At 37.5% G+C, this 24,555-nt stretch overlaps 2 protein-coding genes across 3 annotated transcripts in view; both read left to right on the top strand.

Moving 5' to 3' along the window:
* Window positions 1-24,530, top strand: part of CLCA2 (chloride channel accessory 2) — a 37,205-nt gene extending 12,675 nt beyond the window's left edge. Inside the window, exons 7-14 of one of the 2 annotated variants that reach the window (XM_022580918.3) lie at window positions 1,885-2,115; window positions 3,212-3,389; window positions 4,234-4,340; window positions 6,331-6,555; window positions 9,054-9,324; window positions 12,409-12,579; window positions 15,869-16,102; window positions 23,924-24,520. In XM_022580918.3, the coding sequence (XP_022436626.1) occupies window positions 1,885-2,115; window positions 3,212-3,389; window positions 4,234-4,340; window positions 6,331-6,555; window positions 9,054-9,324; window positions 12,409-12,579; window positions 15,869-16,102; window positions 23,924-24,366 (1,860 nt within the window). In that variant the 3' untranslated portion in view covers window positions 24,367-24,520. Of the gene's footprint in view, window positions 1-1,884; window positions 2,116-3,211; window positions 3,390-4,233; window positions 4,341-6,330; window positions 6,556-9,053; window positions 9,325-12,408; window positions 12,580-15,868; window positions 16,103-23,923 lie in introns of both variants that reach the window. The other variant, XM_089920057.1, reaches the window with a different exon arrangement.
* CLCA1 (chloride channel accessory 1) overlaps window positions 23,923-24,555 on the top strand; it is a 74,938-nt gene continuing 74,305 nt past the window's right edge. Inside the window, exon 1 of the mRNA XM_022580935.3 lies at window positions 23,923-23,943. The gene's annotated coding sequence lies outside the window, so the exon portion shown is untranslated. The remainder of the gene's footprint in view (window positions 23,944-24,555) is intronic.

The following is a 24,555-nucleotide window of genomic DNA, read 5'->3' as shown; positions in this document are numbered from 1 at the left end:
TCTCTAAAATATGAGGAATACCACTAATACATTCAGCATCTAGATAATTTTGTGCTCTTGCCTACCTGCAGTTGACTAGGGTATGATCTTCAAATATGATCTCAGAGTCATTAATATTGACTACCTGCCTCTGTTGAGCAAGAACAGATGGAGTGAAAGGGAAAGATAGTTGTACTTGAAAGAAGACCTGAGAGAAGTAGAAGAGAAATGAGCCTAAAGTAGCAAGCTCATGGCAAAGAAAACTTCTCTCCCTTTTCCTGTCAATAGTGTCACTGAACCATTAGGACCATCCATTCATTTATCAGGTGCCTATACTGTGCTGGCTTGGGGGATACAGAGATGACAGAATAGAGTCTGCTTTGAAATGCTCACAATCTGATGAGGGAGACAACACACACATGTGAATAAACACAATACAATGTGACAAGGCTCCACAGAGGTGTGAATTGCTGTGGAGGCACTGGCAGCATCTGGGTTATAGGAGAGTGACTGAGGAAGACTTCACTGAGAGGATGAACTTGGAGTTGAGTCTTGAAGCATAAGTAGATATTTGCCAGTTGGATGAGGTGAGGGGAGGCATTCCAGTGAAGAGGAGAGTGTATGCAGGTGGCTGAGAGGCAAAATTAGTAGAATTTTTTTCAGGGGAAGTACATCAATTGGTATGGATATAACTAACAGTGGCTTGGGCTAGAAAAATGACAGATAAAATGAAAATGAATGATGAAATGAATGATGGTATGAATTTGAGAGAAATTTAGGACGTATTCATATGACCTGTTCAAGGATATGGAGGCTGGTAACACAGGAGTAACAAAAGAGAGTTCCAGGTTTCTGGCTTCACTAGTTAGGAGTAGAGGTCATGACCATGTTGTTAGCAATACTTAGTATTTACTAAGTACTTACTATGTACCCATTTTGTAGATGAGAAAACCGAAGCTAAGAGATAAGTAATTTCTCTATGGTCACATTACTAGTAAAAGTTGAAGGCAGGATTCAAAGTCCTTGTTTTATCCACTCTACCAATTTACCTCTCAATATTGTAAAAGAAACAATATTTGGGAAGGGGGGCAATGAATTCAAAGTGTATAGAGTTTGAGATACCTGTGAGAGGTTAAATTGGTGGTGTTTCCTAAGCAGTGTGAAATGCAGGTCCAGATGTTAAGGGAGATGTCTAGGTTGGAGATAGAGACCACAATCATCACTGAACAGGTGGTCATTGAAGCTCAGCTTGCTGCTCCCACATCCTTCAAAACAAGTGACCCTAATGAATTCATCGCTAGTATCACCTGCCCAAATGTGGTCACTAACATTACTTTATATTTATTCAAGGCGTAACTATTGTCATATACATATCTCAGTTGATCCTCACGGTAATTCTATTTTAGCAAGTAAGAAAGATTATTATTACCCTCACTTTACAGATGGAATGCCCAGCCTAAGATAAACATGATAACAGAGAGCAGTGCCAGGATAGATGCCTGACTGCTGTTCCTCTCTACCATAAGATCTTTGCAGTGTTTCCTCTTACCCAGGATGAATTTTAAAAGAAGCAATTACAAACCAAGTCTCTATGGGTTCTACAGATCTTTGAATCAGGTAGGAGAGAAATAGTGGATGTATGTGTTCTTATGGAATGGTAAATCATGAACAGCTTCTTAGGGGCAGAGTTCCAAACCAACCCCCACCCCGCCGAAAAGCATTCATTTTTAAGCCTGCATTTAATCAAACAATATTCTAGCATAGTGTCAATCTTTACAACTCAAAAAATCAGAGTCTGACATCTCTAAAGAATTAGCAGAGATATTTGCTAATTGAGTTACTTAGTTATACTTTTGTCTACCAACCAAATGTTGTTACCTTTCTTTTTTCCTTTCTGCAACATAGGCTGACAGACTCCTTCAACTGCAACAAGCAGCAGAATTTTACTTGATGCAGGTTGTTGAAATTCACACCTTTGTGGGCATTGCTAGTTTTAATAGCAAAGGGACAGTCAGAGCCCAGCTGCACCAAATTAACAATGATGATGACCGAAAGCTGCTGGTTTCCTATCTGCCTACCACTGTGTCAGCTGAAGCAGAAACCAGCATCTGCTCAGGGCTGAAGAAGGGATTTGAGGTACAGTAGAGCACCCCAAGCCTCACCATCACTTTCCTTTCCCTCACTTTGTATCTGAGGTTGCTTCTGATTTGGGGCAATCTGTTACAATATGGTCATGAGTCTCAAGTATAGGAAAGTAATGATGGATTATCTTTAAGGTCAGGGACCACGACTTTCTCACCACTGAATCCCCTGTGCCTAGTAAAGGGCATGTAATATTTGCTTAAGGAAAATTTCTTGAAGGAATGGGTAAATAATTGAATACAATTATTCAATTATAGGCTGGGGGACTTCAGCATCATCAGAAAAATTTCTAACACTGTCCCTGTCCATCTGGGACTGTTCCATCTGTGGCTGTTGTTACCCTTGGGTTTTCCAATCAAAATCAGCATGTCTGGCCTCCTGCCTATAGTCATACTAGACCTCAAGCATATGAATATCAGTTAAGGTCAGAGGTATGTTTCAAGAATAACGGAGTTCACCTAAATCAGCATAAGTGTGGATTCGACACTGAGGATACAGCCATGTGTTAAACATCTGGTAGCAGGCAGAACACAATTGCAACTGTTACTTTCTACAGCCAAGAGTTTCTCAACATTGGCTGCGCATTGAAATCAGCTGGGGATTCAAAAATTCCAATGCCTGCATCTCACCCCCAGAGATTCTGATTTAATTGATCTTGGGTGTGAGCTGGCCATTAAAAAATTTTAAAGTTCTCATCCAATTCCAGTGTATAGCCGAGGTTGAGAAACACTGCTCAAGGTCCTTTTATTGGCCACTTATTGGATCTCAGAAGCAAGGATCTCACATAATAATGTTCTCCCACATCCTCTATGATAGACACTATTCTAAACTAGGGGTACCTCATAGTGATTTGAACAGGAAGAAGTCCTGTCCATGAGTAAGCAGGCAATGGCATGTAGGGTGACAAGTGCTGTGATGGGGTGAGGTGAGGACTGAGTGGAGATGGGCATGGAGAGTGTGGGAAGTCAGAAAGGACCTGGAAGAGGAATATGCCCCCCTGGTGGGGAATTTGGAATGAGAGTGAATTCTCCTGCTCAATAAGGCAATCTGAATCACATTTCCTTGCAAATGAATGACACCCTGTGTTCAGATGGTTGAAAAACTGAATGGAAAAGCCTTCGGCTCTGTGATGATACTAGTGACCAGTGGAGGTGATGAGCATGTCACCAACTGCTTCCTCGCTGTGCTCAGCAGTGGTTCAACTATTCATACCATCGCCCTGGGTTCACCTGCAGTCAAAAACCTGGAGGAATTATCACATCTCACAGGCAGGTAAATTTCTAGCAACATATTTTAGAGCATTTCCTTTCAACTTGAATATTCAAAGAACCACCATGAAACTCAGATTATGTCAACAGAATACATGGCTTAATTGAAAAAACTAGGAACAGTTTTCTTAAGAAAAAGCACAAAACAAAGTCATTGCTAAATTCTGTCAAAAATTTGCTTTCTTATACTTTCCTTAGAAAGTGCCAATTATATACATCTAATGAAAATATTATTATTACTTCTTTGTTAAACCAGCCTGAGCATGTATAATTATGGAGCTAAAAGTATGTTTAAATGCACTAACTTCTATGATAAGGAGACATACAATATTACACACATATCTTTTTTTGTTCTAAATGAGGCACAGAATAATTTTATCTTATATTCCTCACATTGAATAAAAAATGCATATGCTAACTTGAAAACTGAAAACTAGGTTTTATTGAATTATGTTTGAAAATAATGTTTTCAGAATGTAAATATATAGCAATATAAATGGGTAGCAATTAACCTAGATTGTCTAGGAATTACCTTAATTAAATATTTATTGATTTCAATAAATATTTATTTTCAATAAATATTTATTGAGTTTTTATCACATACTGGGTAGAGCTCTAGACCCTACAATTACAGCCGTGAATAGAACAAACAAAACCACTGCCTTGGGGTGCCTGCTCACCATGTGGTCGTATAGGATGCTGTGCAAAGCAAGTCAAGCACAGCTCCTGCTTTCCCCAAACTCACCCTCTTAAGCAAAGGAAGTTTGTTAGAAAAGGCCTATCACTTTATCTTTTGTTTTACTTTATACATTTTAATAGCTAACATCCCAATTGTGTATTTCAGGAGGTTTAAAGTTCTTTGTTCCAGATAAATCCAACTCCAATAACATGCTTGATGCTTTCAGTAGAATTTCCTCTGGAACCGGAGACATTTTTCAACAACATATTCAGGTCAGAATTTCCTCAGTATTATATTTACAGATAGGGGAGAGGGGAGAGGGAGCAAGGAAAATAGATGAATTGTGCTGTCTCGTTAACCTTATTTGAATACGTAACAGTCCTTGTTACATTAAAAGAAGGCTTTTAGTGAGCTTCTTGACATCACCAGAACCAGGCTTCATCTTTACCTGATGTCTACTTCTCAGCCCTAGGAGTCATTTTCTGTAATTGCTACTTCAGCTTTTCAAGGTCTATAGCAGAGTTTGCTCCTTCCTTGTGGCTCAAAATGGGGTTGGGGGTGGGACATGGGGTAGAGGTAAGGTCCAGAATTAAAATAAGAATCAGTGGCTTTAGTTTTAGTTCAAACTTGCCATCAATCAGAATCCATTTTACTTTGCTTCTTTAAAAACTTCCTTGAAGCTCCTCCCTAATATAAAAAGTATCAACTATTTTGTTCAATTCTAGAAATTCCTAAAGATCTCTCCAACTACCACAATTTATTTGATTTTGCTCACAAAATCTTCCTTTAATCAAGCCATTTATTTCAAAGGGCCAATTTCTTTTTCTTTCAAAGTACTTTAAAGATATTTTGAATATAACTGAATAATGTTTTGAATAAAATTTCGCCTGCTGTTTCCTCACAGATGGTAAGTGAACCTGCCAAGTTAATGGCTTGATGGGAGCAATGAAATCAGTAAATTATTCTTAGAAAATACTTAACACGAAGATTATATGTACAGAGTAAAGGCAATAACCACAATTCTGTCATTAGAAGTGGAAAGAGGTGAATTTTAAGTGATAATGTATATTTTAGATTAGACTACAATTGGCTCTTCTGAATAATCTTTCTACCCTTGATTTTCTCTTTAATAATATGAAATAAAAAGAAATGTTTAAAAAAGTAAAACAAATTTAGCAAAACATTATTCATATGACTCAAATTGGTTCCCAGACTTGGCCACCTCTCCCCGGTTATTTGCATGTCATTAGCCCCTCTAGACTGTGGGCAGAAACTACATCTAATCCCCTGCAACAGCTCAGAGCCCGGCATGGAACGTGGCACAGTAATCAGCAGTCCACGGACACTTGTTCAATTGAGTTGAACAAATAATCCGCAATGTCTTTGCTGTCATCCACCAACAGAATTTTACATTCTTTACAAGTCTGAGCAATTTTACAGTGTTGCTAATGTCTTTATTTAATAAATATGATTTTTCAAAGTTATTTATAGACTGGTATTCTTTGTGAATACACAGCGATTAAACGCAGGGGTTCTGGTGTCAGCCAGCCTGGGCTCTATGCCTGTTTCACCTCCTTGCTCTGTGACCTTGGACAGCTTACTTCCCTAAGCCTGTCATTTCATCTGGGAAATGTGGGTAACAATAGCACTTATCTCAGACGGTTTTCATAAGGATTGGGTTAGATAATACATGTAAAGCATTTAGCACAGTGCCCGGCATCTGTATGCACTTGGTGCATGTTACACACACACACACACACACACACACAAAGTGCACATACAGCTTATTTAAGTGCACACAGCTTAAATCATGACTAAATGATTTTTTTAAATGTACTAAACCCCGCTGAAACCCAATGTCTGATTTCTTATTAAAATACATAAAGGTATCTGGACAGATTATACACAAATTAATTAGAGCACATTCACAAAAAAAGTCAAAAAAAAGCTCGTTTTAATTGCTGCTCCGAGGCTAATGTTGATTTGGATAAGACAGAAGTATGAGAACAGCTAAAATCTCTTGATAAAGATTAATGAAGTGACATGTACTAGCTATAACAAAATATTTTATATCTACTGTACTTATAACACTTTGCTTAAGCAAAGTATTTTTACATGAAAAATAATTTATGTAAATATAGGACATGTCCAAGTTAGTTTTTTTATTTTTGCCAATCCATTTTTATTTGTCATAAAAATAAAGGAAAAATGGAATGATTATGCATATGCTAGAAACTTTCACATGTATATTCTCTCGAACAGCTTGAAAGTATAGGTGAATATGTTAAACCTCACCATCAACTGAAAAACACTGTGACTGTGGATCACAGTGTGGGCAATGACACTACCTTTCTAGTCACATGGCAGACCAGTGGTCCCCCTGAGATTGTATTATTTGATCCTAATGGAAGAAAATACTACACAGATGATTTTACCACCAATCTAGCTTTTCGGACTGCTCGCCTCTGGATTCCAGGAACTGCTAAGGTAGGTATTGTAAGCTTGTTCATAATGACAACGTTTAGTCCACTACGTGACTTTCAGATGGATCACAGAATTAAAGGCATTGTGTAAAGGAAATCCTATTCTGATATATCAAAATTTTACTTTAAATTTATGAGGGATTTTTTGAATGTTCAAAATTTAAGAGGAACTACTAAGGTATGTTCAAAACTTTAAATAATGGACACCAAAGGCTTCTCACTTCAACAGTGGAAATTAGTATTTATGTAGTACAAATAATTTCTTTTTGCTTACTTCCTTCTTTACAAAATCTGTATCGAATACTTAGAAAAAACCCTCTACTTAGAATTTATAATATAAATACATGGAATATATATGTTTTTGAGCACCTACTATGTGCAGGGTCTTGTTCTAGGTGCTTTACAATAAAGTGCCATAATAAGAATAAGAACAGGGTACTCAGGGCACACAGGGGGCATGTGCAGGCAGTGGGGGAAGGAGAATGCTTCCTGGAAGTGAAGACATCAAAATGGAAATGTGGAGGCCTAAGAGGCCAGAGGTATGAATAACATTCTGGACCAAAGAAACAGCACGGAGGAAGGCTGTGCATTGCCTGAATGCAATCCCTTTTCAGGTCTCTTGGCCCTCCCCCCCCACCCCCCCCCCCCCCCCCCACCCGGATCACTGTTGATAGCCTCTGCTTGGCCTTCCTTCCTCTGGTCTAGCATCCTTCTCTTCAAACACCTTTATCAGAGTGATCCTTCTGAAGCAAAATCTGATCAAACCTGTCTCCTACTCAAAACTCTTTGACGGTCTCAGGATAAAATCCATGTGGTTATTAGTATATACTAAGCCCTTCACGTTCTGGCTTCTGCCCAAACTTAGCTCTTTTTAAAAATTATTTTTAATTTAGAAAAGCTTTATTTTTATATAATTTTTAAAGGTTACTTTCCATTTATAGTTTTTACAAAAGATTGGCTACATTCCCCATGTTGTACAATACATCCTTAAGCCTATCTTACACCCTAGTTTGTACCTCTTACTCCCCAACCCCAAACTTATCTCCTAACCCTACTCCCAAACACCCTGTGCTCTGCCCCTACTTAACTTTTCTCCAAACGCATCATGTTCCTTTCACACCTGTGCACAAGGACCAGGAACACTTTACCTACTTCTTGCTGCTTTTGCCTGACCTCTTTGTCTGGATTAGGTGCTCTGTATCAAAACACTTCTTACACCCACAGAGGAGTTTTCATGTGGAGGTTTCTGCCACGTGTCTGTTACTAATGTTAAAAAACAAAACAAAACCAAGCAGAAAAAACCCAGATAGATAGATAATCTTGATGCTTGAATTGTGACTTCACTGGAGAATGGTAAAGCACATGAATCCCAGGAAGAAGACTGGATAGGGTGTGGCATCTTAACTTTCCAGAGTCAAACCTTAACCCACTGATTTCTCTCTTCTTCAGTCTGCTTGATTGTGTTCCTCCTGCTACTTCCACGATTTAAGAAGGAGCAGCAGCAGGAATTAGGAAAAAAGGAATACTTATGTACAATTTTATCAAAAGAACAAATTTCTGCTACACTGTAGTTTAAGATTTTTTCTTTCAGACATTCGTTTCCAGGTTTCCCCCAGGCAGCCCAGACAGATAAGGAGAATGGCATTCAGCAATAGTTCTATAAATTACTCAACATAGACATTGTGCAATCCTGATCTATTAAAAATAGTGTTCCTTTTCTTGGTCCCTAATAGTGTATGTGGGCTTTTTTTTTTTTGGTTCTATTATTTTTTTTAATTTTTTTTTGTGGTACGCGGGCCTCTCACTGTTGTGGCCTCTCCCATTGCGGAGCACATGCTCTGGACGCGCAGGCTCAGCGGCCATGGCTCACGGGCCCAGCTGCTCTGCGGCATGTGGGATCCTCCCGGACCAGGGCACGAACCCGCGTCCCCTGCATTGGCAGGCGGACTCCCAACCACTGCGCCAACAGGGAAGCCCGTGTATGTGGATTTTGTTGCTTGAGATTTCTGGGCATGGGAACATTAAAGGAAGTGGAGGGCAGGAAGGATACTGTTGCCTTTTATTCCAGGTTATCCACATAAATCATAATTGTCCACTTAATTTGCTGTAATTTTCTCCATTATATAAAAGGAATAAAAACGTTGAACCTCCTGTAGGGTGAAGGGGCTCAGATTAATATTTGCCAAGTACTTTGAAGCTGGACACATTGTTATCCTCTAAAAATGTGAATCAAGATGTGTCCTTCCCCCAAAATAAATTCAGGGTCTAATTCCCTAAAGAGTTACCTAACAATGAAAGTGGGTTGTACAGTGAAAGCCATGTAAATACTGAATTTAGTTATCTCTTAACCAACATTACTCTTCCTGATATTCTTTTGTAGTGTTTTAGAAAATGCAATATCAACAAAACAAGAACAAAAAACCCTACGAGGTTAAGTTTACACTTTAAAATGAGGGTTGATTTTTTTCTTCACACTTGACAAACGAAGTCTTTGTTTTGCAGCCTGGGCTATGGACTTACACACTGAACAATACCCATCATTCTCCTCAAGCCTTGAAAGTGACAGTGACCTCTGGTGCCTCCCGCTCAGCCGTGCCCCCTGCCACTGTGGAAGCCTTTGTGGAAAGAGACAGCACCCATTTTCCCCATCCTGTGACAATTTATGCAATTGTGAGAAAGGGGTTTTATCCCATTCTCAATGCCACTGTAACTGCTACAATTGAGTCAGAGACTGCAGATCCTGTTACGCTGAAACTTTTTGATGATGGAGCAGGTAACAAGGAATATCATGTAATTTTTCATGTTCTCAAGAGCTGTTCTGATGCTGCAGTATCAATATTAAGTTTATCTTTAAAATTCTTCCAATTCAATTATTTTCCTCACCCAATCTTATGAGAATCTCAAATTCTCATGGACTCACTGACATACTAAGTAGCTACAGGTCTCCACCTGCACAGGGAAAGCAAATGTGAACTTGGGAAAAGAGAGTCTCCTTGAGGCTCCTCAGAGTGGCTGTGTGTGAGCAGAATGGAGGGAGGAAGTCGCCCGACACCTAGGTCTTGGCTTCCACTTGTCCAGTGACACTGACCACACTTAGTAAGGCCACTTGGGAACAGGCATGCCCGCATTCCTTTAGGATTCACCAGTTTTCCTATTCACTGAAATAATCATATTGGACAATTAAAATAGCAAATGAAAACCCCAAAAGGGAGAGGCAATGACAGTTAATCCATTTCTTCTTCTTTTGCCCGGCCGTTAAAGAGAAAATTGGAAATTGAGTTGACCATAGACTGTTCTTTAGCCAAGTAGCTGGGTTGATGAGAGAGCAGAGCCATGGCCTTTTACATGTGTTATTTGGTAACAAGAAGACCAGGCCAGAAAGCTTACTGGAATCAGGATAGAGATTTCCCCACCACTGGGAAAACAAAGTCAAACAAAACAAAACCCTACTTCAAAGCAGTCATTCTGCACAGAGAGAGTTCAGAACTTCATCATCATACCTCACAGACACCACAGCATCAATCTGGGCAATGAGCAGCACTTGGACTCTTTCTGACTAACTTGTTTTAACTTTTAAAAACAAACTCCTTTATTGTTTTATCTTTTCTGTTCTGTCCTTTTCCTAAACTAAATTCTCAGAATGACAATAAACCTCAAAGTTTATGTTGGCAGCCCCAATGTTTGATCTACCAGTAAAATCATATTCCTTCTCTTTGTTGTTTCAAAGATAAAAATTTTTTAAGAGTCTTATGTTTGTTTAAAACAAGACAATTTATGTGAAAAATCTCTGTAGGTTATTTTGCTGTGATTCTCCTGAGCCCATAACTTCAGGCAGAATTTTGTTCTGAGGTGCTTTAATGTGGTCTGCCCTACGTGTAGGCTATAAGGCAATGCGTTGTTTGTAGAGAATAATAAATAGATTAAAGAAATAAATGTATATACCAATTAAGTATAAGCAATTATAATAATAAACCAATTAAAATTTTAAAAAAAAAGAGTCTTATGTTTGGCAACCCATTAGTATCTTGCCATGGCAATCTTGTATGACATTTATGAAACAAAAGTTCATTTAAAGGATTTTAGTTCAAGGCCACCTCAGAGGATACTAGACAAGTCCTCTTATTTTGCCTACTGGAATGGATCCAAACAAACTTCTCAGACTCTGATTGCTTATCCCTGGCCACACCTTTTACTTTTTGTATATAGTCCAAAAATACACTTTGCAGAATGTTCCTCCCTAGCCCCAGCCTGTGGGCTGGCCTGGGAACAGATCCTGCTGTCTTAGGAAAGAGCACCTCAATAGGCTTTTATATTTATTCCCTGGAACCATTCTGTTTGTTTGATGTCAAAATTTATACCCTGATGAAAGAAACAATGAAAAGGTTGTTTAAACATTGAAGTGTAAATTTAGATTTTTCCCCTATACTTAACACACATGCACATAGTTGTCTAATACTTATGTTTATAATGGAAATAGTACTTATCTGCTAATAAAATTAATGAACAATATAAAATGCTTTATAATTTTAAATATACTTTCTCATGCACACTCTCAAATAATCATCACAACCACCCTGTGAGATGTTATCCCCATTTTATAGATGAGAAAACTGAGGCTCAGAGGGATTGTTTCACAGCTACTGTGGCAGATCCAGACCTTAAAACAAGTGCCCTGACACCCAAGCCAGTGTTCTTTCCCATTTCTTTCTGACTCAATGATTAAAAGAGGTGGCAGTGGTAACCGTGGCAGGAAGAGATTTTTCTTTATCATTTCTCAACAAAGATAGACTTTATTAATCATTAAACCACTAAATATCAAGATCTGATTTCTTTCCAGTAGATAAAAAAGGTTTCTAAAACTACTGTGATCATAAGGTGCTTAGCGTTTTTTATTTTAATAAAATATGCTCCTATTTTTCTCATGTTAAGGAGCAGACCTGCCTCTCTAGTGAGGATTCTAGAGCACTTTAGTGATGATGCAATGCTAGAGAACAGGGCTGGGTGTGAGGTGTGAGAAGTGAATTGACCGTAGAATAGGACAAGCTGCTTGCCCCATGTGGCCACTTGCACTTGAACAGTGAATGTGATCTGCACTTGGGCTAAGCTGCACCTCCCATGGCTGCCCTGGAATCTAGGCCTTGCTGCCATTCAGTCATGGGCTTGGTTTGGAACTGAATGACTCTCTGAGGACCAATGCAAAAGGAAAGAAGTCTAGCACTGGGCAAGATTTTAGAATGCCTCCTGAAGCAAGGCATATCCTCCTGAAGTGGACAGAACCAAAGCCTGTCAAACTCCAAGTCAATGAGCACCTTCGAATCTAGAACAACCCACGTATCCTCTAATGAGGAAATTAATTTCACACTATTATATCAACTACCAAAGTTTTTTTTTTTTTCATCAGGGCTTCAGGGTGTTCATAAACCCCTTGAAATTGCATGAAAGTATGTATATGTACATATATATTTATTCACTGGGAGCAGAGTAGCTTTTATCTCAAAAGGGTGTGTGACTATAAATAAGCTTAAGAATGTGCTTGGTTTCTATGAAAACCTAGTATTATTTTCAGTGATAGGAAGGAGAGCGCTAAAGGTGATTATTAAATGCTTTATTAGCACTGAAGCAGGTACAACTCATTCACCTTTAGAAAATAATTTTTCAGAGGTTAAGGAATCACAAGGAGAAATTATGGAGCCATTGGAATTTTAATCACCTGATAATATCAAAAGTAGCTATGAGCATAACAGCATATGCTAAAATTAGAAGAACAAGGGGAATAAATCTTATTTTTAATGATTTAATTAAATATTAGTAATCAACTGTGATAAGTATTGACATTGAGTTTTTTTTATATTAACAGGTGCTGATGTTATAAAAAATGACGGAATTTACTCGAGGTATTTTTTCTCCTTTGCTGTAAATGGTAGATATAGCTTGAAAGTGCATGTCAATCATTCTCCCAGCATAAGTGCCCTAGCCCACTCTATCCCAGGAAGTCATGCTATGTACGTACCAGGCTACATAACAAACGGTAAGAATCATTGGCACTGTTATTTGAATAACATCATTTAATGTGTATATTTCTGATGAGTGTGTGTGTGTGTATGTATCAGAGAGAGAGGTGAATTTCAAAACTCTTTTATATAAGTCAATGCGTAATTTGTTGATTATCTCTTTAATCCTCAGTGATTCATGATAGTAGATAACAGGAAGGCAGTAGGTAATTCCCACAGATTTCTCCTACCCTCATTTTAGTCATTATTTTGACCTCTTTCTTGTGACTGTTTCATCAGAATTACTACCAGGCAAAGAGGTTTATTGAGTTTTCTCCTGTATAGCTCCTGTACTTCCTCTACAGAGGAAAGAGGAAGAGGCAAAAAGTTGTTAGCAATTTAAAGAAGGAAGCAAATAGCCCAAACAATCCACACAGGAAATGAGTTCCTGAAAAAATATGAGTGTGGATATTACAGGAAACTGAGGGCTTCCTGAAGATGTCCTGTCTTCCTTCAAGATAAAAGTGCCAAATACATAGAAGATACACATATTTTTTAAACACCATTATTATAATAGTTCCTGATGGGAAGCAGTGGTTAAAGTATAACAAACAGAAATATGCTGTAGTCTTTAAATATAATCTCAAAAAATGTTTCTAATCATTCTTATTTCAAAAACTGCAGAATCTTTATGAATACTTTTCATGTATTTTAGCAGCTATAACTAATCATTTGGACCATACCATAACATGATACTATATTTTTGTACTATATGTACTTTTCAGTAGAAAACAATAAAGATGCTATAGTGGATTTGCATCTCCTGATATTTTTAGTGTTGCCTAGAACACAATTTACTCTCAGCTATATTTAAAATAATTTGGATTATTTCAAAACCAATATAAATCAATTTGCAAGGTAACACAGTTTTACTACAAAGATATGATTTTGTATCTAGATGTAATACTTCATTTCTAAGTAGATATTCCCTCTTTCATTTATACATCGAACATTTTTGAAGGCCTCCTAGGTGACAGGCTTAGTCCTAAGAACTTGGGATACCAGGTAGAATAAGACTTGATTCCTATCAAGGAGCTTGCAGGCTACTGACGGGTCTAGTATCTTTTTTAAAGCCATGAATTTAAAGGATGCAAATATCAACATCAAGTGTACACTGAGAATAGAAAAGTCATATTCAACTCTGCTTTTATCTGTGTACATCATATAGGCCCTTGATAGCACAGAAAGAAAAATTTAGATTTCCCTAGGCATGCCTACCTCACATAACATTCGTTTATCAGCTCATTTTCAGGTGATGACCTTGAGAGTACACTGCATTGAAAAATGTGAGCTGCTCTGTTTTCACACCACCAAATCTCCGGGCACAGCAGCATCTACTTCCTTCCTCTCCTCCCTAGTGCCTCTGTTGGATCTGCTCTGGATTCCACCCAGCCTGCTTATCAAGGGTCCTTGAGAGCTCTCCCTTGCATGTCCTCTGAAGAGCATTCAAGCATGATTTATTACTTCCCATATTAAAAAAAAATGTTGGTGGTTCCCCTTTAAGCTACTGTCCACCTGTCTACTCCCTGTCATCCAGTTCTTTGAAATTAAATCTAAATCTGCCGACTGTACCTTCTCACCTCCAGTTTACTACTCTGCTCACTGCAAGCAGAGCTCCACCCACATCACTCCACTGGAATTGCTCTGGCCTTAGTCACCAATGACTACCTGCTCTTATATCCAAAGGATGCATTTCAGTCCTCATTTTACCTGACTCAGCAGTACCTGACACAGCTGATTGATTTCTCCTTTGCCATTTCCTGGTTTCTATGATACCACACTCTCCTGCTTACCTCTTATTCTCTGGCATTTTTATTCTCAGGCTCTTTTTCCAGCTTCTCTTTTTCTACCAAGCCTCTAAGTGTTGGCAATTATCAAAGCTTAGTCTTAACCTTCTCTTTTCACTCTTCTATCTGGAGCCACGTTACCAGGGTTTGAAACCTAGTTCCTCCATTTACTAGCTGTGTGACTTTGGGCAAGTTACTTAGCCTCTGTGTGCTTCAGCTTCGTCATCTGTAAAAATGGGGGCAATAATTGTACTCTCCTCATAGCATTGCTGAAAAATTAAATAGTTGATAATATAAGGTACCTTAAAAAGTGCCTGACACATAGCAAGCACTTAGTAAATACTTTTTATTTTTATAGCTGAAATTCTTATTAGGTAATCTTATTAACCTATATGGCTTTAATAACATCTATAAGCCTATAACTTCCTAATTCATAGGTTCAAAATGATTAAATCTAGCTAAAACCTCTTCTTTGAGCTTAAAATCCATATCTAACTGGCTCCTTGACATCGTCAATTAGATGTTTTACAGGAATCACAAACCTCGTAACTTAAATAGTTAGTCTCCTCCCCATAGCCTGTTTCTCTTCCCATTTGCTCATTTTAGGAACCTGGGAGCTATTCTTTTTGTTCACCAACTTTCCCTTCTTCATCATTCCATATTCAAATCCAACACCAGCTTTTGCTGATTTTCTCTCCAAAATGCATCTCAAAATGCCTACTAGCCTCCTCTCCACCGCTATCACCCAACCCAAGCTACCATCTTCTCCTATCTGGACAGTTGCAGTGGCCTCATTGCTTCCTGTGCTAAAATCCATTCTCCACTGACAGCAGCCAGAGTGACCTGTCAGAGAGCAAATGTGATCATATCACTGCCCTGCTTCCCCACAGCATGTTTAAGATTAAGCTCTAAAACCACTACAATGGCCCACGAGGTCCTACTTGAACTTCTCTCTCCTGTCTCATCTCAAACTATTCTCCTCCTTGCTTTAATTACATTTTTCTAATTTTCAAAGCTCTTCTCCACCCTTCAGAAGTTTTTACACAACCTCTTCCCTCTGCCGGGGATATTCTTAACCTCCGCTCTTTATCTGGCTGACTTCTATTCATCCTTTAGGTAATTGTTAAATGTTACTCCCTTGATACCACTCTAAATTATATTACTGTGTTATTTACTTTCATAGTACCCTTCCTTTTTTCCTTCTTACATTTATTACAATTTATAAATATATGTTTATAAATATGACTGTAAATTCCATGAGCAATACTGTTTCGTCTGTGATTGCTGGCATAGCATATGCCCTAAAAATATTTATTGAATGAATGAATGGATGAATGAATTGTTGAATAAACAAACTGTTATTCTAAAGATGTAGCAAAGGAAAAAAAAGTCTTAAAATGTCTCTCAATAATCTGCAAAAACAAGCTATTCAGGAGATGGTAACTTGTTGTTTTGGCTATTCTTTTCTTTGGTGTCACAGGTAATATTCAGATGAATGCCCCAAGAAAATCAGTGGGCAGGAGAGAGGAAGAGCAAAAGTGGGGCTTTAGCCGAATAAGCTCAGGGGGTTCTTTCTTTGTGCTGGGCGTTCCAGCTGACCCACATCCTGATGTGTTTCCGCCATGCAAAATTATTGACCTGGAAGCTGTAAAATCAGAAGAAGAGGTGACTTTATCTTGGACAGCACCTGGAGAAGACTTTGATCAGGGCCAGGGTAGGTTTCTTGCTTTCATTACCTATTTTTCTACAAGGTGGCATTTCCAATAACTATGTCAGGGGTTAGTTGGGTAAAAAATAGCTTTGGGGGCTTACAGATGACAAAGCTGTAGAGGATTGCATGGCAAGCTTTGAGTTGCTGATAAGGCCCTGTATCCTGGAGTCTAGGAAGAGAATGTATCAGCTCCCCCAGGATTGACGAGGCCCTGGTAAACTGACTGACACTAATACAGAAACCTTTGTTGGAAACATAAATACCACATGTAACAGTGGTCTAGTCAGAAGCAATGGGTTCTTCTTTACAGAGCATGGACTTTCAAATACTGAAGGTGATTAGTTTTCTGAAGATTAGATGGTGTTTATTCAAGGGCTTTCAAGTCAAGTTTAAGGGAATAATTCCACAAGTCATGAAATACTTGGTGCATTGTCCTCTGCTACTTCTGGTCATCATTTTTGTTAGGGAGGCTGGGACCAGTTCCCTGATTTGAAGCTTTCTAACCCTTGCTTGGGCATTGATGAGTTCCTTCGCTACTTTCCTTTTTCTAATGCTTTTATGCCAGCCTTCAGGCTTCCACCTACCTCATCTCTTGATCCCCACAGCAACTCAACAGAAAATGTTTTCTAAAAGAATAACCTTTCCAACATCTTTGCCATTACCAGAACATGATTATCATTGATTACACTTTAAATGGTTTATTTCCAGATGCGTCTGATTGAGATTTCTGTAGGAACCAACCTTCTCTATTGAGAGCTAAGTCATCAATATTGGTCAATAACAGTGACCACCTTGGGCCTTTCCCAGTCTTGCTTTCAACTTGGATCATCTTTTTTGGCTTATAATTCTGTTTACTACTCTCTCCAGAAGACATCTTAATTACAAATAATTATGCACTGCTGAGAAACAGTCAATATTGTAGTTTTGTCTTGAAATTCTGTTATCACAATCTACCTCTTCTTGCCAGATAGGAAGGAAGTGAAACATTTTACATTCTAAATTAAGGATTTTCCTAATTTAAAGTTTGGAGATGTGAAACGATTGAAACTGTGGGATGGGCATATCACTTGTATAATGGAAACAGCTGTAACTTAACTTTAGAAAAAAAGTAGTTCCCACTCTGGCTATAAGTCCAGCTGTTTAATCTTTGGCAGGTTGCTTAAACTCTATTACCCTCAGTTGCATATGTGGAAAATAGGACTAAAACTATCTATTTCATAAAGTATTGTAAAGATGAACTGAGATGACATATAAGATAAAAAACGGAAGAGAAAGTGGGCCCAGTAAGTTTTCTGGGCTCCTGGTTTGTGCTGCTAGAGAGTTCTCTAGCTTCTTATTTGAAGTAAGGAGCCACCAATACTCATTCCCATCTTTATGTAAAAGTAAGCATGGTGCCACCCAGTATTTTTCCTCTTTCCTCACTGCCTCAGAAGCACAGTTGTGTGTTAAAAGAGATAAACACAAGCTCAGACTCCCATTACTACTGGGAATTGCTTTTTTCAAGAGCTCTGGTGGTTTCAACTACACCGCTGAATGAAGAGTAGAAAGAAAGTGAATGTGCAGTATCAGTGGTTATGAATGGCTTGAAAGGAAGAAATACAACCAAATGGGACTTTAGTTTAGAATTGGTATTACAAAGGGTTTTAGAAGGGAAGAGAGGATTTCATACCTTCACATAAATGGCCCTGATGAGCAGTATGACTGAAGCAGATCAAGCTTGTTATAATGTGAAACCTCAAGTGACAAAAGATTGGGAGGCGGGGAATGGCTGGATGTGTATTAAGTTGATGACATCACTCAGTCATAATTGACTTGATGACCCAGCAATGGCAAAATTGCCCAATTAGCTATGAGTATACCAACTAGCAAGTAGGTGTCTGTTTAACTCATAAACATGTGCTTTCATCACCTCTTTTTTTTTACAAATTGTTGTCTAGGAAGGTGTTATACTCTCCTCTATGGCCAGAGTTAGAAACAATAAGGGTATGTCTCTGGCTTTACAATTATGAAAAATTTGACTATTCTTAAAAACCTTATTAGTAATAAATGAACATCTCATATATGCACAAGCATATCAATGTATATCCAGTTCCAACTCTTCACCATATACAATATATTGTAAAAGATGACAAAGTACATGGAATAAGCAAAATATTACCAGATCATTATTATGTTTGGGAATGTATTTAGACAAGGCATTATGGAAATGGGTTATTTCCTTAGGTTTTCATTAAGAGTGTGGGTAAAATAACTTTTAAAACTGAGTACAAGGCATAATCTGTATTTCTGCTATAAAGTTAATTTCCTTTGTGTTTTCTCCAGAAATTAAAGTGAAAATATATTATTTACTAAGGAACTATTATGTGCCCAGCACAGTGCTAAACATTATATAACAGTAATTTAAGATGGTATCACACTCCAAGAACTTATAATCCTAGGCTAAGAGAGAAAAGGCATAAAATGGTCAAAAAACTATTTTATGTATTACACAGTGCCATTTGTATAATTCAGACTTTGGGAGCTACAGGTATTAAAAGGTTGTAGAGTGGGTGGAAGCAGAGCAAAGGCCAGTTTCTAATGCCAGGGGCCTGGGCAGAGCCTTTGGAGTAGTGACAGACCACAAAAAGCACCAATCTTGGGCCTCCTTCCTTGCACTCAGTAGCTTCCCTACGTGTCTAACAGCCTGACTTTCACACTGTTTCCTCTGATATCTTTTCATCTTGTTATACAACTGTCATTGAACATATTATCTTTACAAATTTTTGAAAATTTGCTGCTTCTGAAAAAGCTGTTCAATGACAGCAATTTTTTCCCATTTCCCCCACCCCCAACCCTCAGTTACGCTTATTGGATGGAAGAAGGATCCATGCAGGAGAAATCTATAATAATCCTTAGGGGATGGTTTGGATTTCAAATGAAGAGAGGAAGTGGGAACTGTTCCCACTGGTAAAGATGGGGTCAAGTCTTTGATTCCCTCTGCATGTCCTCAATCCAAGCCCAGGGCTTTCCGTACTAGAAATTTATTGGTAAAGATGCTAAGGAAAGTGTAAACCTTGGTAACTGGAAAAGTAGCAATTATTGGGAAATAGGAGACAGTGTAGCCTGATAGAAGGCTGTAGAGCATAGTGTTAGGGTATTAAACTCTGGAATCAGACAGACCACGTTTTATCTGTGTAACTTAGGCAAGTTACTTAATTTCTCTAAACGTCTGGTTTCTAATCTGCAAAAGCAGACAGTGAGAGTACCCCTCTCAGAGGGTTGTTGAGAGAATTGAATGAGAAAAGGCACAGAGAGGGATTAAAACAGCGTCTGGTCCATACTAAGTGCTCAGTAAATATCAGCATTTAAAATATACTGGGAGTATAGAGGTAGGGGTCAAAACTAGAGATATAGCTAAGAGGTCAAAGATGCAGAACCAGCCCATTTTCTTTTTCACGGGGAGAGGAGGAAGACCACAACTATTGTAAATGGAAGGAAACCTTTCATGAATGTATGAGCTGAATTAGTTTGGAGTCTTTGTAGTTACACAGTTGTCCTGCATCATCTTTAATAGTTGTTCACAGTAGGAAGTATATGACATTTGGAGTTAGAAGAAATGAGTTCATTTCCCGCACTACAGCTTCCTAACTTGACCATGGACATCACATTTAACCTCCTGAGTCCCAGTCTCTTTTATTTTAAAATGGGATGGTCAACTTCACAGAGGGAGAGCTATGTACGTAGAAAATCTTTGTAAATGCTAAGGCTTATGGAATATTGTTTCATTATCCAGGAGATGACTCAGGGAGAGCCCCGTGGGGAGGGCTTCCTCCATAGAGAACAAGGGACATAGGAACAATGGACATGTTCCATTGTGAGTGTAGAGCAGATGGTCAGCCTAGCTTCTCATCCATATCTGTCCCATCGTATTTGAACCACAGTATAAAGCAACTCAAGTGGGTTCACTCAGAGGAAATTGGCTGATTGATAAATTTGAATATGAAGGTTATTTTGTTTTGACAACCTTCTTTAAGGGTGCTTTACTCTAATTACTACTCAGGAATAGAAAGAGTCTCATTATTAAAACTTATTATAGATTTGGAAAATTCTCAAAACCTAGTCACTAGAATATTTTATTGTTTAATTAAAACTCAGGATGTCTCATGGTTTTTATTCCTGAGAACAAAATCCTCCTTTGGAGCTGCTCCGTTCATTGTTGAATCTATTTTTAGCCATTTTAGATACGATTTATGATATTATTAGAGTGGGTTAGTACTACAGGTGGCTTTCTTTTTGCATCTAGCAATTATTTGTTACCAATAATTTTGTTTTTGAGTTGATAATACATTAATACAGTTTGAAAGCTCACAGCAGCACAACAATATGAATGTACTTAACACTGCTGAACTATACACTTTAAAAAATGGTAAATTTTATGTTATACGTATTTTGCCATAATTTTAAAGGTTCAAAACAGTATAAGGAAAATCAAAACAAAATTCTGCCCTCATCTACTCCAAATTTTGCAGTTCTGTAACATGCATTTTTCTTAATTTATCACAATCTGCCTTGAATTAATGTTATACCACTTCACATATAATGTGAGAATCTTTCAAAAGTATAATTCCATTTACCCTTCTGCCATCCTTTGTGGTCTTGCTGTCATATATTTTACCTCTACATTTGTTATAAGCCCCACATTGCATTGTTATGGCTTTTGTTTTAAACAATCAATCTTTGCCCAAGACAAAGAAACTTGCCTTTTAAAGAAATTTTAAAGAGGAAAAAAATTATCCTTTTTAGTTACCTGTATAGTATAGTCACCATATCTAGTCCTCTTCTTTTCTTCCTGGAGATCAGAATTTTTATCTAGCATCATTTCCTTTGTAGTTGAGGTCTTTGAGTAACAATTCTCTCAATATTAATTTTTCTGAAACATGTCCCTTAATTTTTAAAACACAGTTTCACTAGATGTAGCATTCTAGGGCAACAAGTGTTTCTTTCAGCACTTTAAATATATCATTTCATTGTCCTCTGGCCCCAATTTTTTTCTCATAAGTTAGCTATCATTCTTACTGTTGTTTTTCTGAGTATAAAGTGTCTTGTTTCCCTTCTGGCTGCTGTAAATTATTTTTCTTTATCTTTGGTGTTTAGCAGATTGACCATGATGTGACTCAGTGTGCTTTTCTGATGCTTATTCTGTTGGGGATAACTGAACTCTTTGAGTCTGTGGAGTGTTCTTTTAATCAAATTTAGAATATTTTCAGCTGATACATCTTCAAAAAATGTCTGCTCTAGTTTTATTCTTCTTTTCTTCCTGGGTAATATTTATATTATATAATATTATAGTACAGTATATCATATCATATCATATCATCATACACACACACTAAGTGGATATATCAGTGGATCTTAAGGGTCACTGAGATTCTGTTCAATTTTTCTATACCTATTTTTTAGCCCTTCAGTTTGGATGATATTTTTTAATTTTCAAAAAATTAATTTATTAATTTATTTATTTTTGGCTGCATTGGGTCGTCGTTGCTGTGCGCAGGCTCTCTCTAGTTGCAGCAAGCGGGGGGCTACTCTTCATTGTGGTGCACGGGCTTCTCATTGTGGTGGCCTCTCTTGTTGCAGAGCACAGGCTCCAGGTACACGGGCTTCAGTAGTTGTGGCATGTGGGCTTCAGTAGCTGTGGCTCATGGGCTCTAGAGTGCAGGCTCAGTAGTTGTGGCGCATGGGCCCATTTGCTCTGCAGCATGTGGGAAATTCCCAGACAAGGGCTCGAACCCGTGTCCCCAGAATTGGCAGGTAGATTCTTAACCACTGAGCCACCAAGGAAGTTCCTGTTTGGATGATTTTAATGGATGTGTCTTCAAGGTTACAAATTCTTTCTTCCATTGTGTCCAATCTGATATTAATCCTCTCAAATGAATTTTTTCATTGCATTTTTTTTCAATTCTAGGATTTCTGTTTGCTTCCTTTTTAAAGTTTCCATATCTATCCTCAAACTTTCCATCTCTTCATTCACTATATCCAGCTTGTCTTGTGTGTAGACCATTAACATACTCATCATGGTTATTTTAAGGTCCTTGTCTATTAATTTCAAATCTCAGTCATTTGTGACTGTTTTAATTTGCTGATATTTTTCTTGACTATATATCACATTTTCTGTTTCTTCACATGTCTAGTAACTTTTTATTGTATATTGGACATGTGGTAGTAAATTATAGACTCTGGACTTTGTTATATTCCCCTGAAGAGTTTTGAAATTTTCTAGTAGTTACCTTGGATCACGTGGAATTTGAGGAGGCTTTGTTTTACTTTTGTCTAGGGTTTGTCTATTTCAGTTTTGCTCTTAATCCTAGGGCATAGCCCTTAATTCTGGGACACAATCTTTTTTCCTAAGGCACAGCTTTTCTAGTGTTTTAATGGACATCTCTAGATATTTACCAAGCTCCTCTGATGTGGCAAGACTCACACTCCAAACTCTATATCTCCCCTGTGGTGGGCACTGGCATAAAACTCTGCTCCATTTTTCAGCTGTCTAGCTGCTGTTTTCCCCTTGAGCCCTTGATTTTTCACCCACACATGTACAATTCAGAGGTCTTCCAATGATTTGAGAGAAGTTAATACACAGAGTTGGGGCTCATCCCTCTCTGGCTCCCTCAATTTTCAGCCACTCGGCAATCCCACACTCAGTCATCTGATTTTTAAAACCAAGAAGATAGTGGCTTTCTGTATTAGTTCCAGCTATCTGTACTGAAGTGGAAAGTGCCCTCGGAGGAAAAACTGTATAAACATGAATCAGTCACAGCCTGGTTCTCTTCTTTTATGAGTTGTAACTCCTCTGGCTCCAGTTTGTTTTTATTCCCTTTTCTTTCTTCAGAGTTTATACTTGTTACCTGCTGGTGAGTTAGTCCAATAGAAACCACTCAACCATTACCAGAACTAAACTTTATCTTTGACTTAAGTTACAAATATTTTTGTCACTTAACATATATGTTTATATTTTGCTTAGGAGATTTTTCCCATGTAGAAAATTTTCATTTTATGTATATAAATTTATGGATTTTTATGTTTATGGCTTGTGAATTTTGAGTCTTAATTAGAGGGTTCTTTTCCACTTCAAGTTTATAAAGAAATTCATTCATTGTTTCCTACTACTTAATAGGTTTTTTTTACATCAAACTTTTTATTTACTTTGGAGTTTATCCTGAAGAATAAAGGTTTGCAGTATGGATCCTATTTTTTCCAGCTTTTTACCCAATTGTCATAACACCATTATCAAGAAATTTTTACTTTCCCCTATTAATTTGGGTTCTACCTCTATCATATACTAAATTCCTAAATGTATTTTGGTCTACTTTTATACATGAATCTATTCATGCACCAGTACTGCAGTTTTTCAGTTACTGAAGCATTACAGTATTTTTACATCTGATAAAGTCAGTCCTTCCACTAAAAATTTGTTATTTTTTAACCTTATAAGGCTAATCTTGCTCATTTATTTTCTATTTAAACTTTACAATAAGCTTGTTAAAATAGAAACTAGAGGCACTTTTAATAAAACCATGTAAAATTTACAAAGTAACTTAGGGAAAAATAACATCTTTATTGTGTTGAATCTTGGTATTCAAAAACATAATAAAACTTTCCTCTTATTCAGGTTTTAGTATGAGTTCTTATGTAGTGTCTTAAAGTTTTGTTCACATTCATATTTCTTGCTTTGTTTATTCATAGGTATTTTGACTTTTTTGTTGCTATTGTCATTAAGCCATTTCTAATAAACTAGAAAGCTCACTCAAAATCACTTAACTTCCCATTTGTATTTTTTAATTTCAGCCAACAGCTATGAAATAAGAGTGAGTAAAAGTCTACAGAATATTCAAGATGACTTTAACAATGCCATTTTAGTGAATACATCAAAGTTAAATCCTCAGCAAGCTGGTACCAAGGAGATATTTACATTCTCATCAGAGCTTTTCACAAATGGACTTGAACATCAACCTGATGGAGAGACACAAAAAAGTCACAGAATTTATGTGGCAATACGAGCAGTAGATAGGAACTCCTTAAAGTCTGCTGTGTCTAATGTTGCTCAGGCATCTCTGTTGATTCCCCTAAATTCTGCTCCTGTATTTGCCAGAGATGATTTTATGTTGAAAGGAGTTTTGACAGCAATGGGTTTTATAGGAATCATTTGCCTCATCATAGTTGTAACACACTGTGTTTTAAACAGGAAAAAGAGAGCAGACAAGAAAGAGAATGAAACAAAATTATTATGAACAAATGTGCAGAGTACTTTCCTTCTTAAATATAAGACCCATGGCTTTTGCACTTTACAAAAACAAGCCAATAAAGTCAAATTAACATCAGATTATTAAAAATGCTTTGAGTTTTTGTGTAGTATGGATCAGATTTTTACACGGTAAATAGACAAAAAAATCTTTTATAACACTAATGGAGGCAGAAGG

This window comes from Delphinapterus leucas, chromosome 1 (assembly GCF_059928025.1).
Source record: "Delphinapterus leucas isolate spDelLeu-1000000601 "Yukka" chromosome 1, BTC_Dleu_Yukka2, whole genome shotgun sequence".
Taxonomy (NCBI): Eukaryota; Metazoa; Chordata; class Mammalia; order Artiodactyla; family Monodontidae; genus Delphinapterus; species Delphinapterus leucas.
This window is presented reverse-complemented; position numbering and strand designations above follow the sequence as displayed.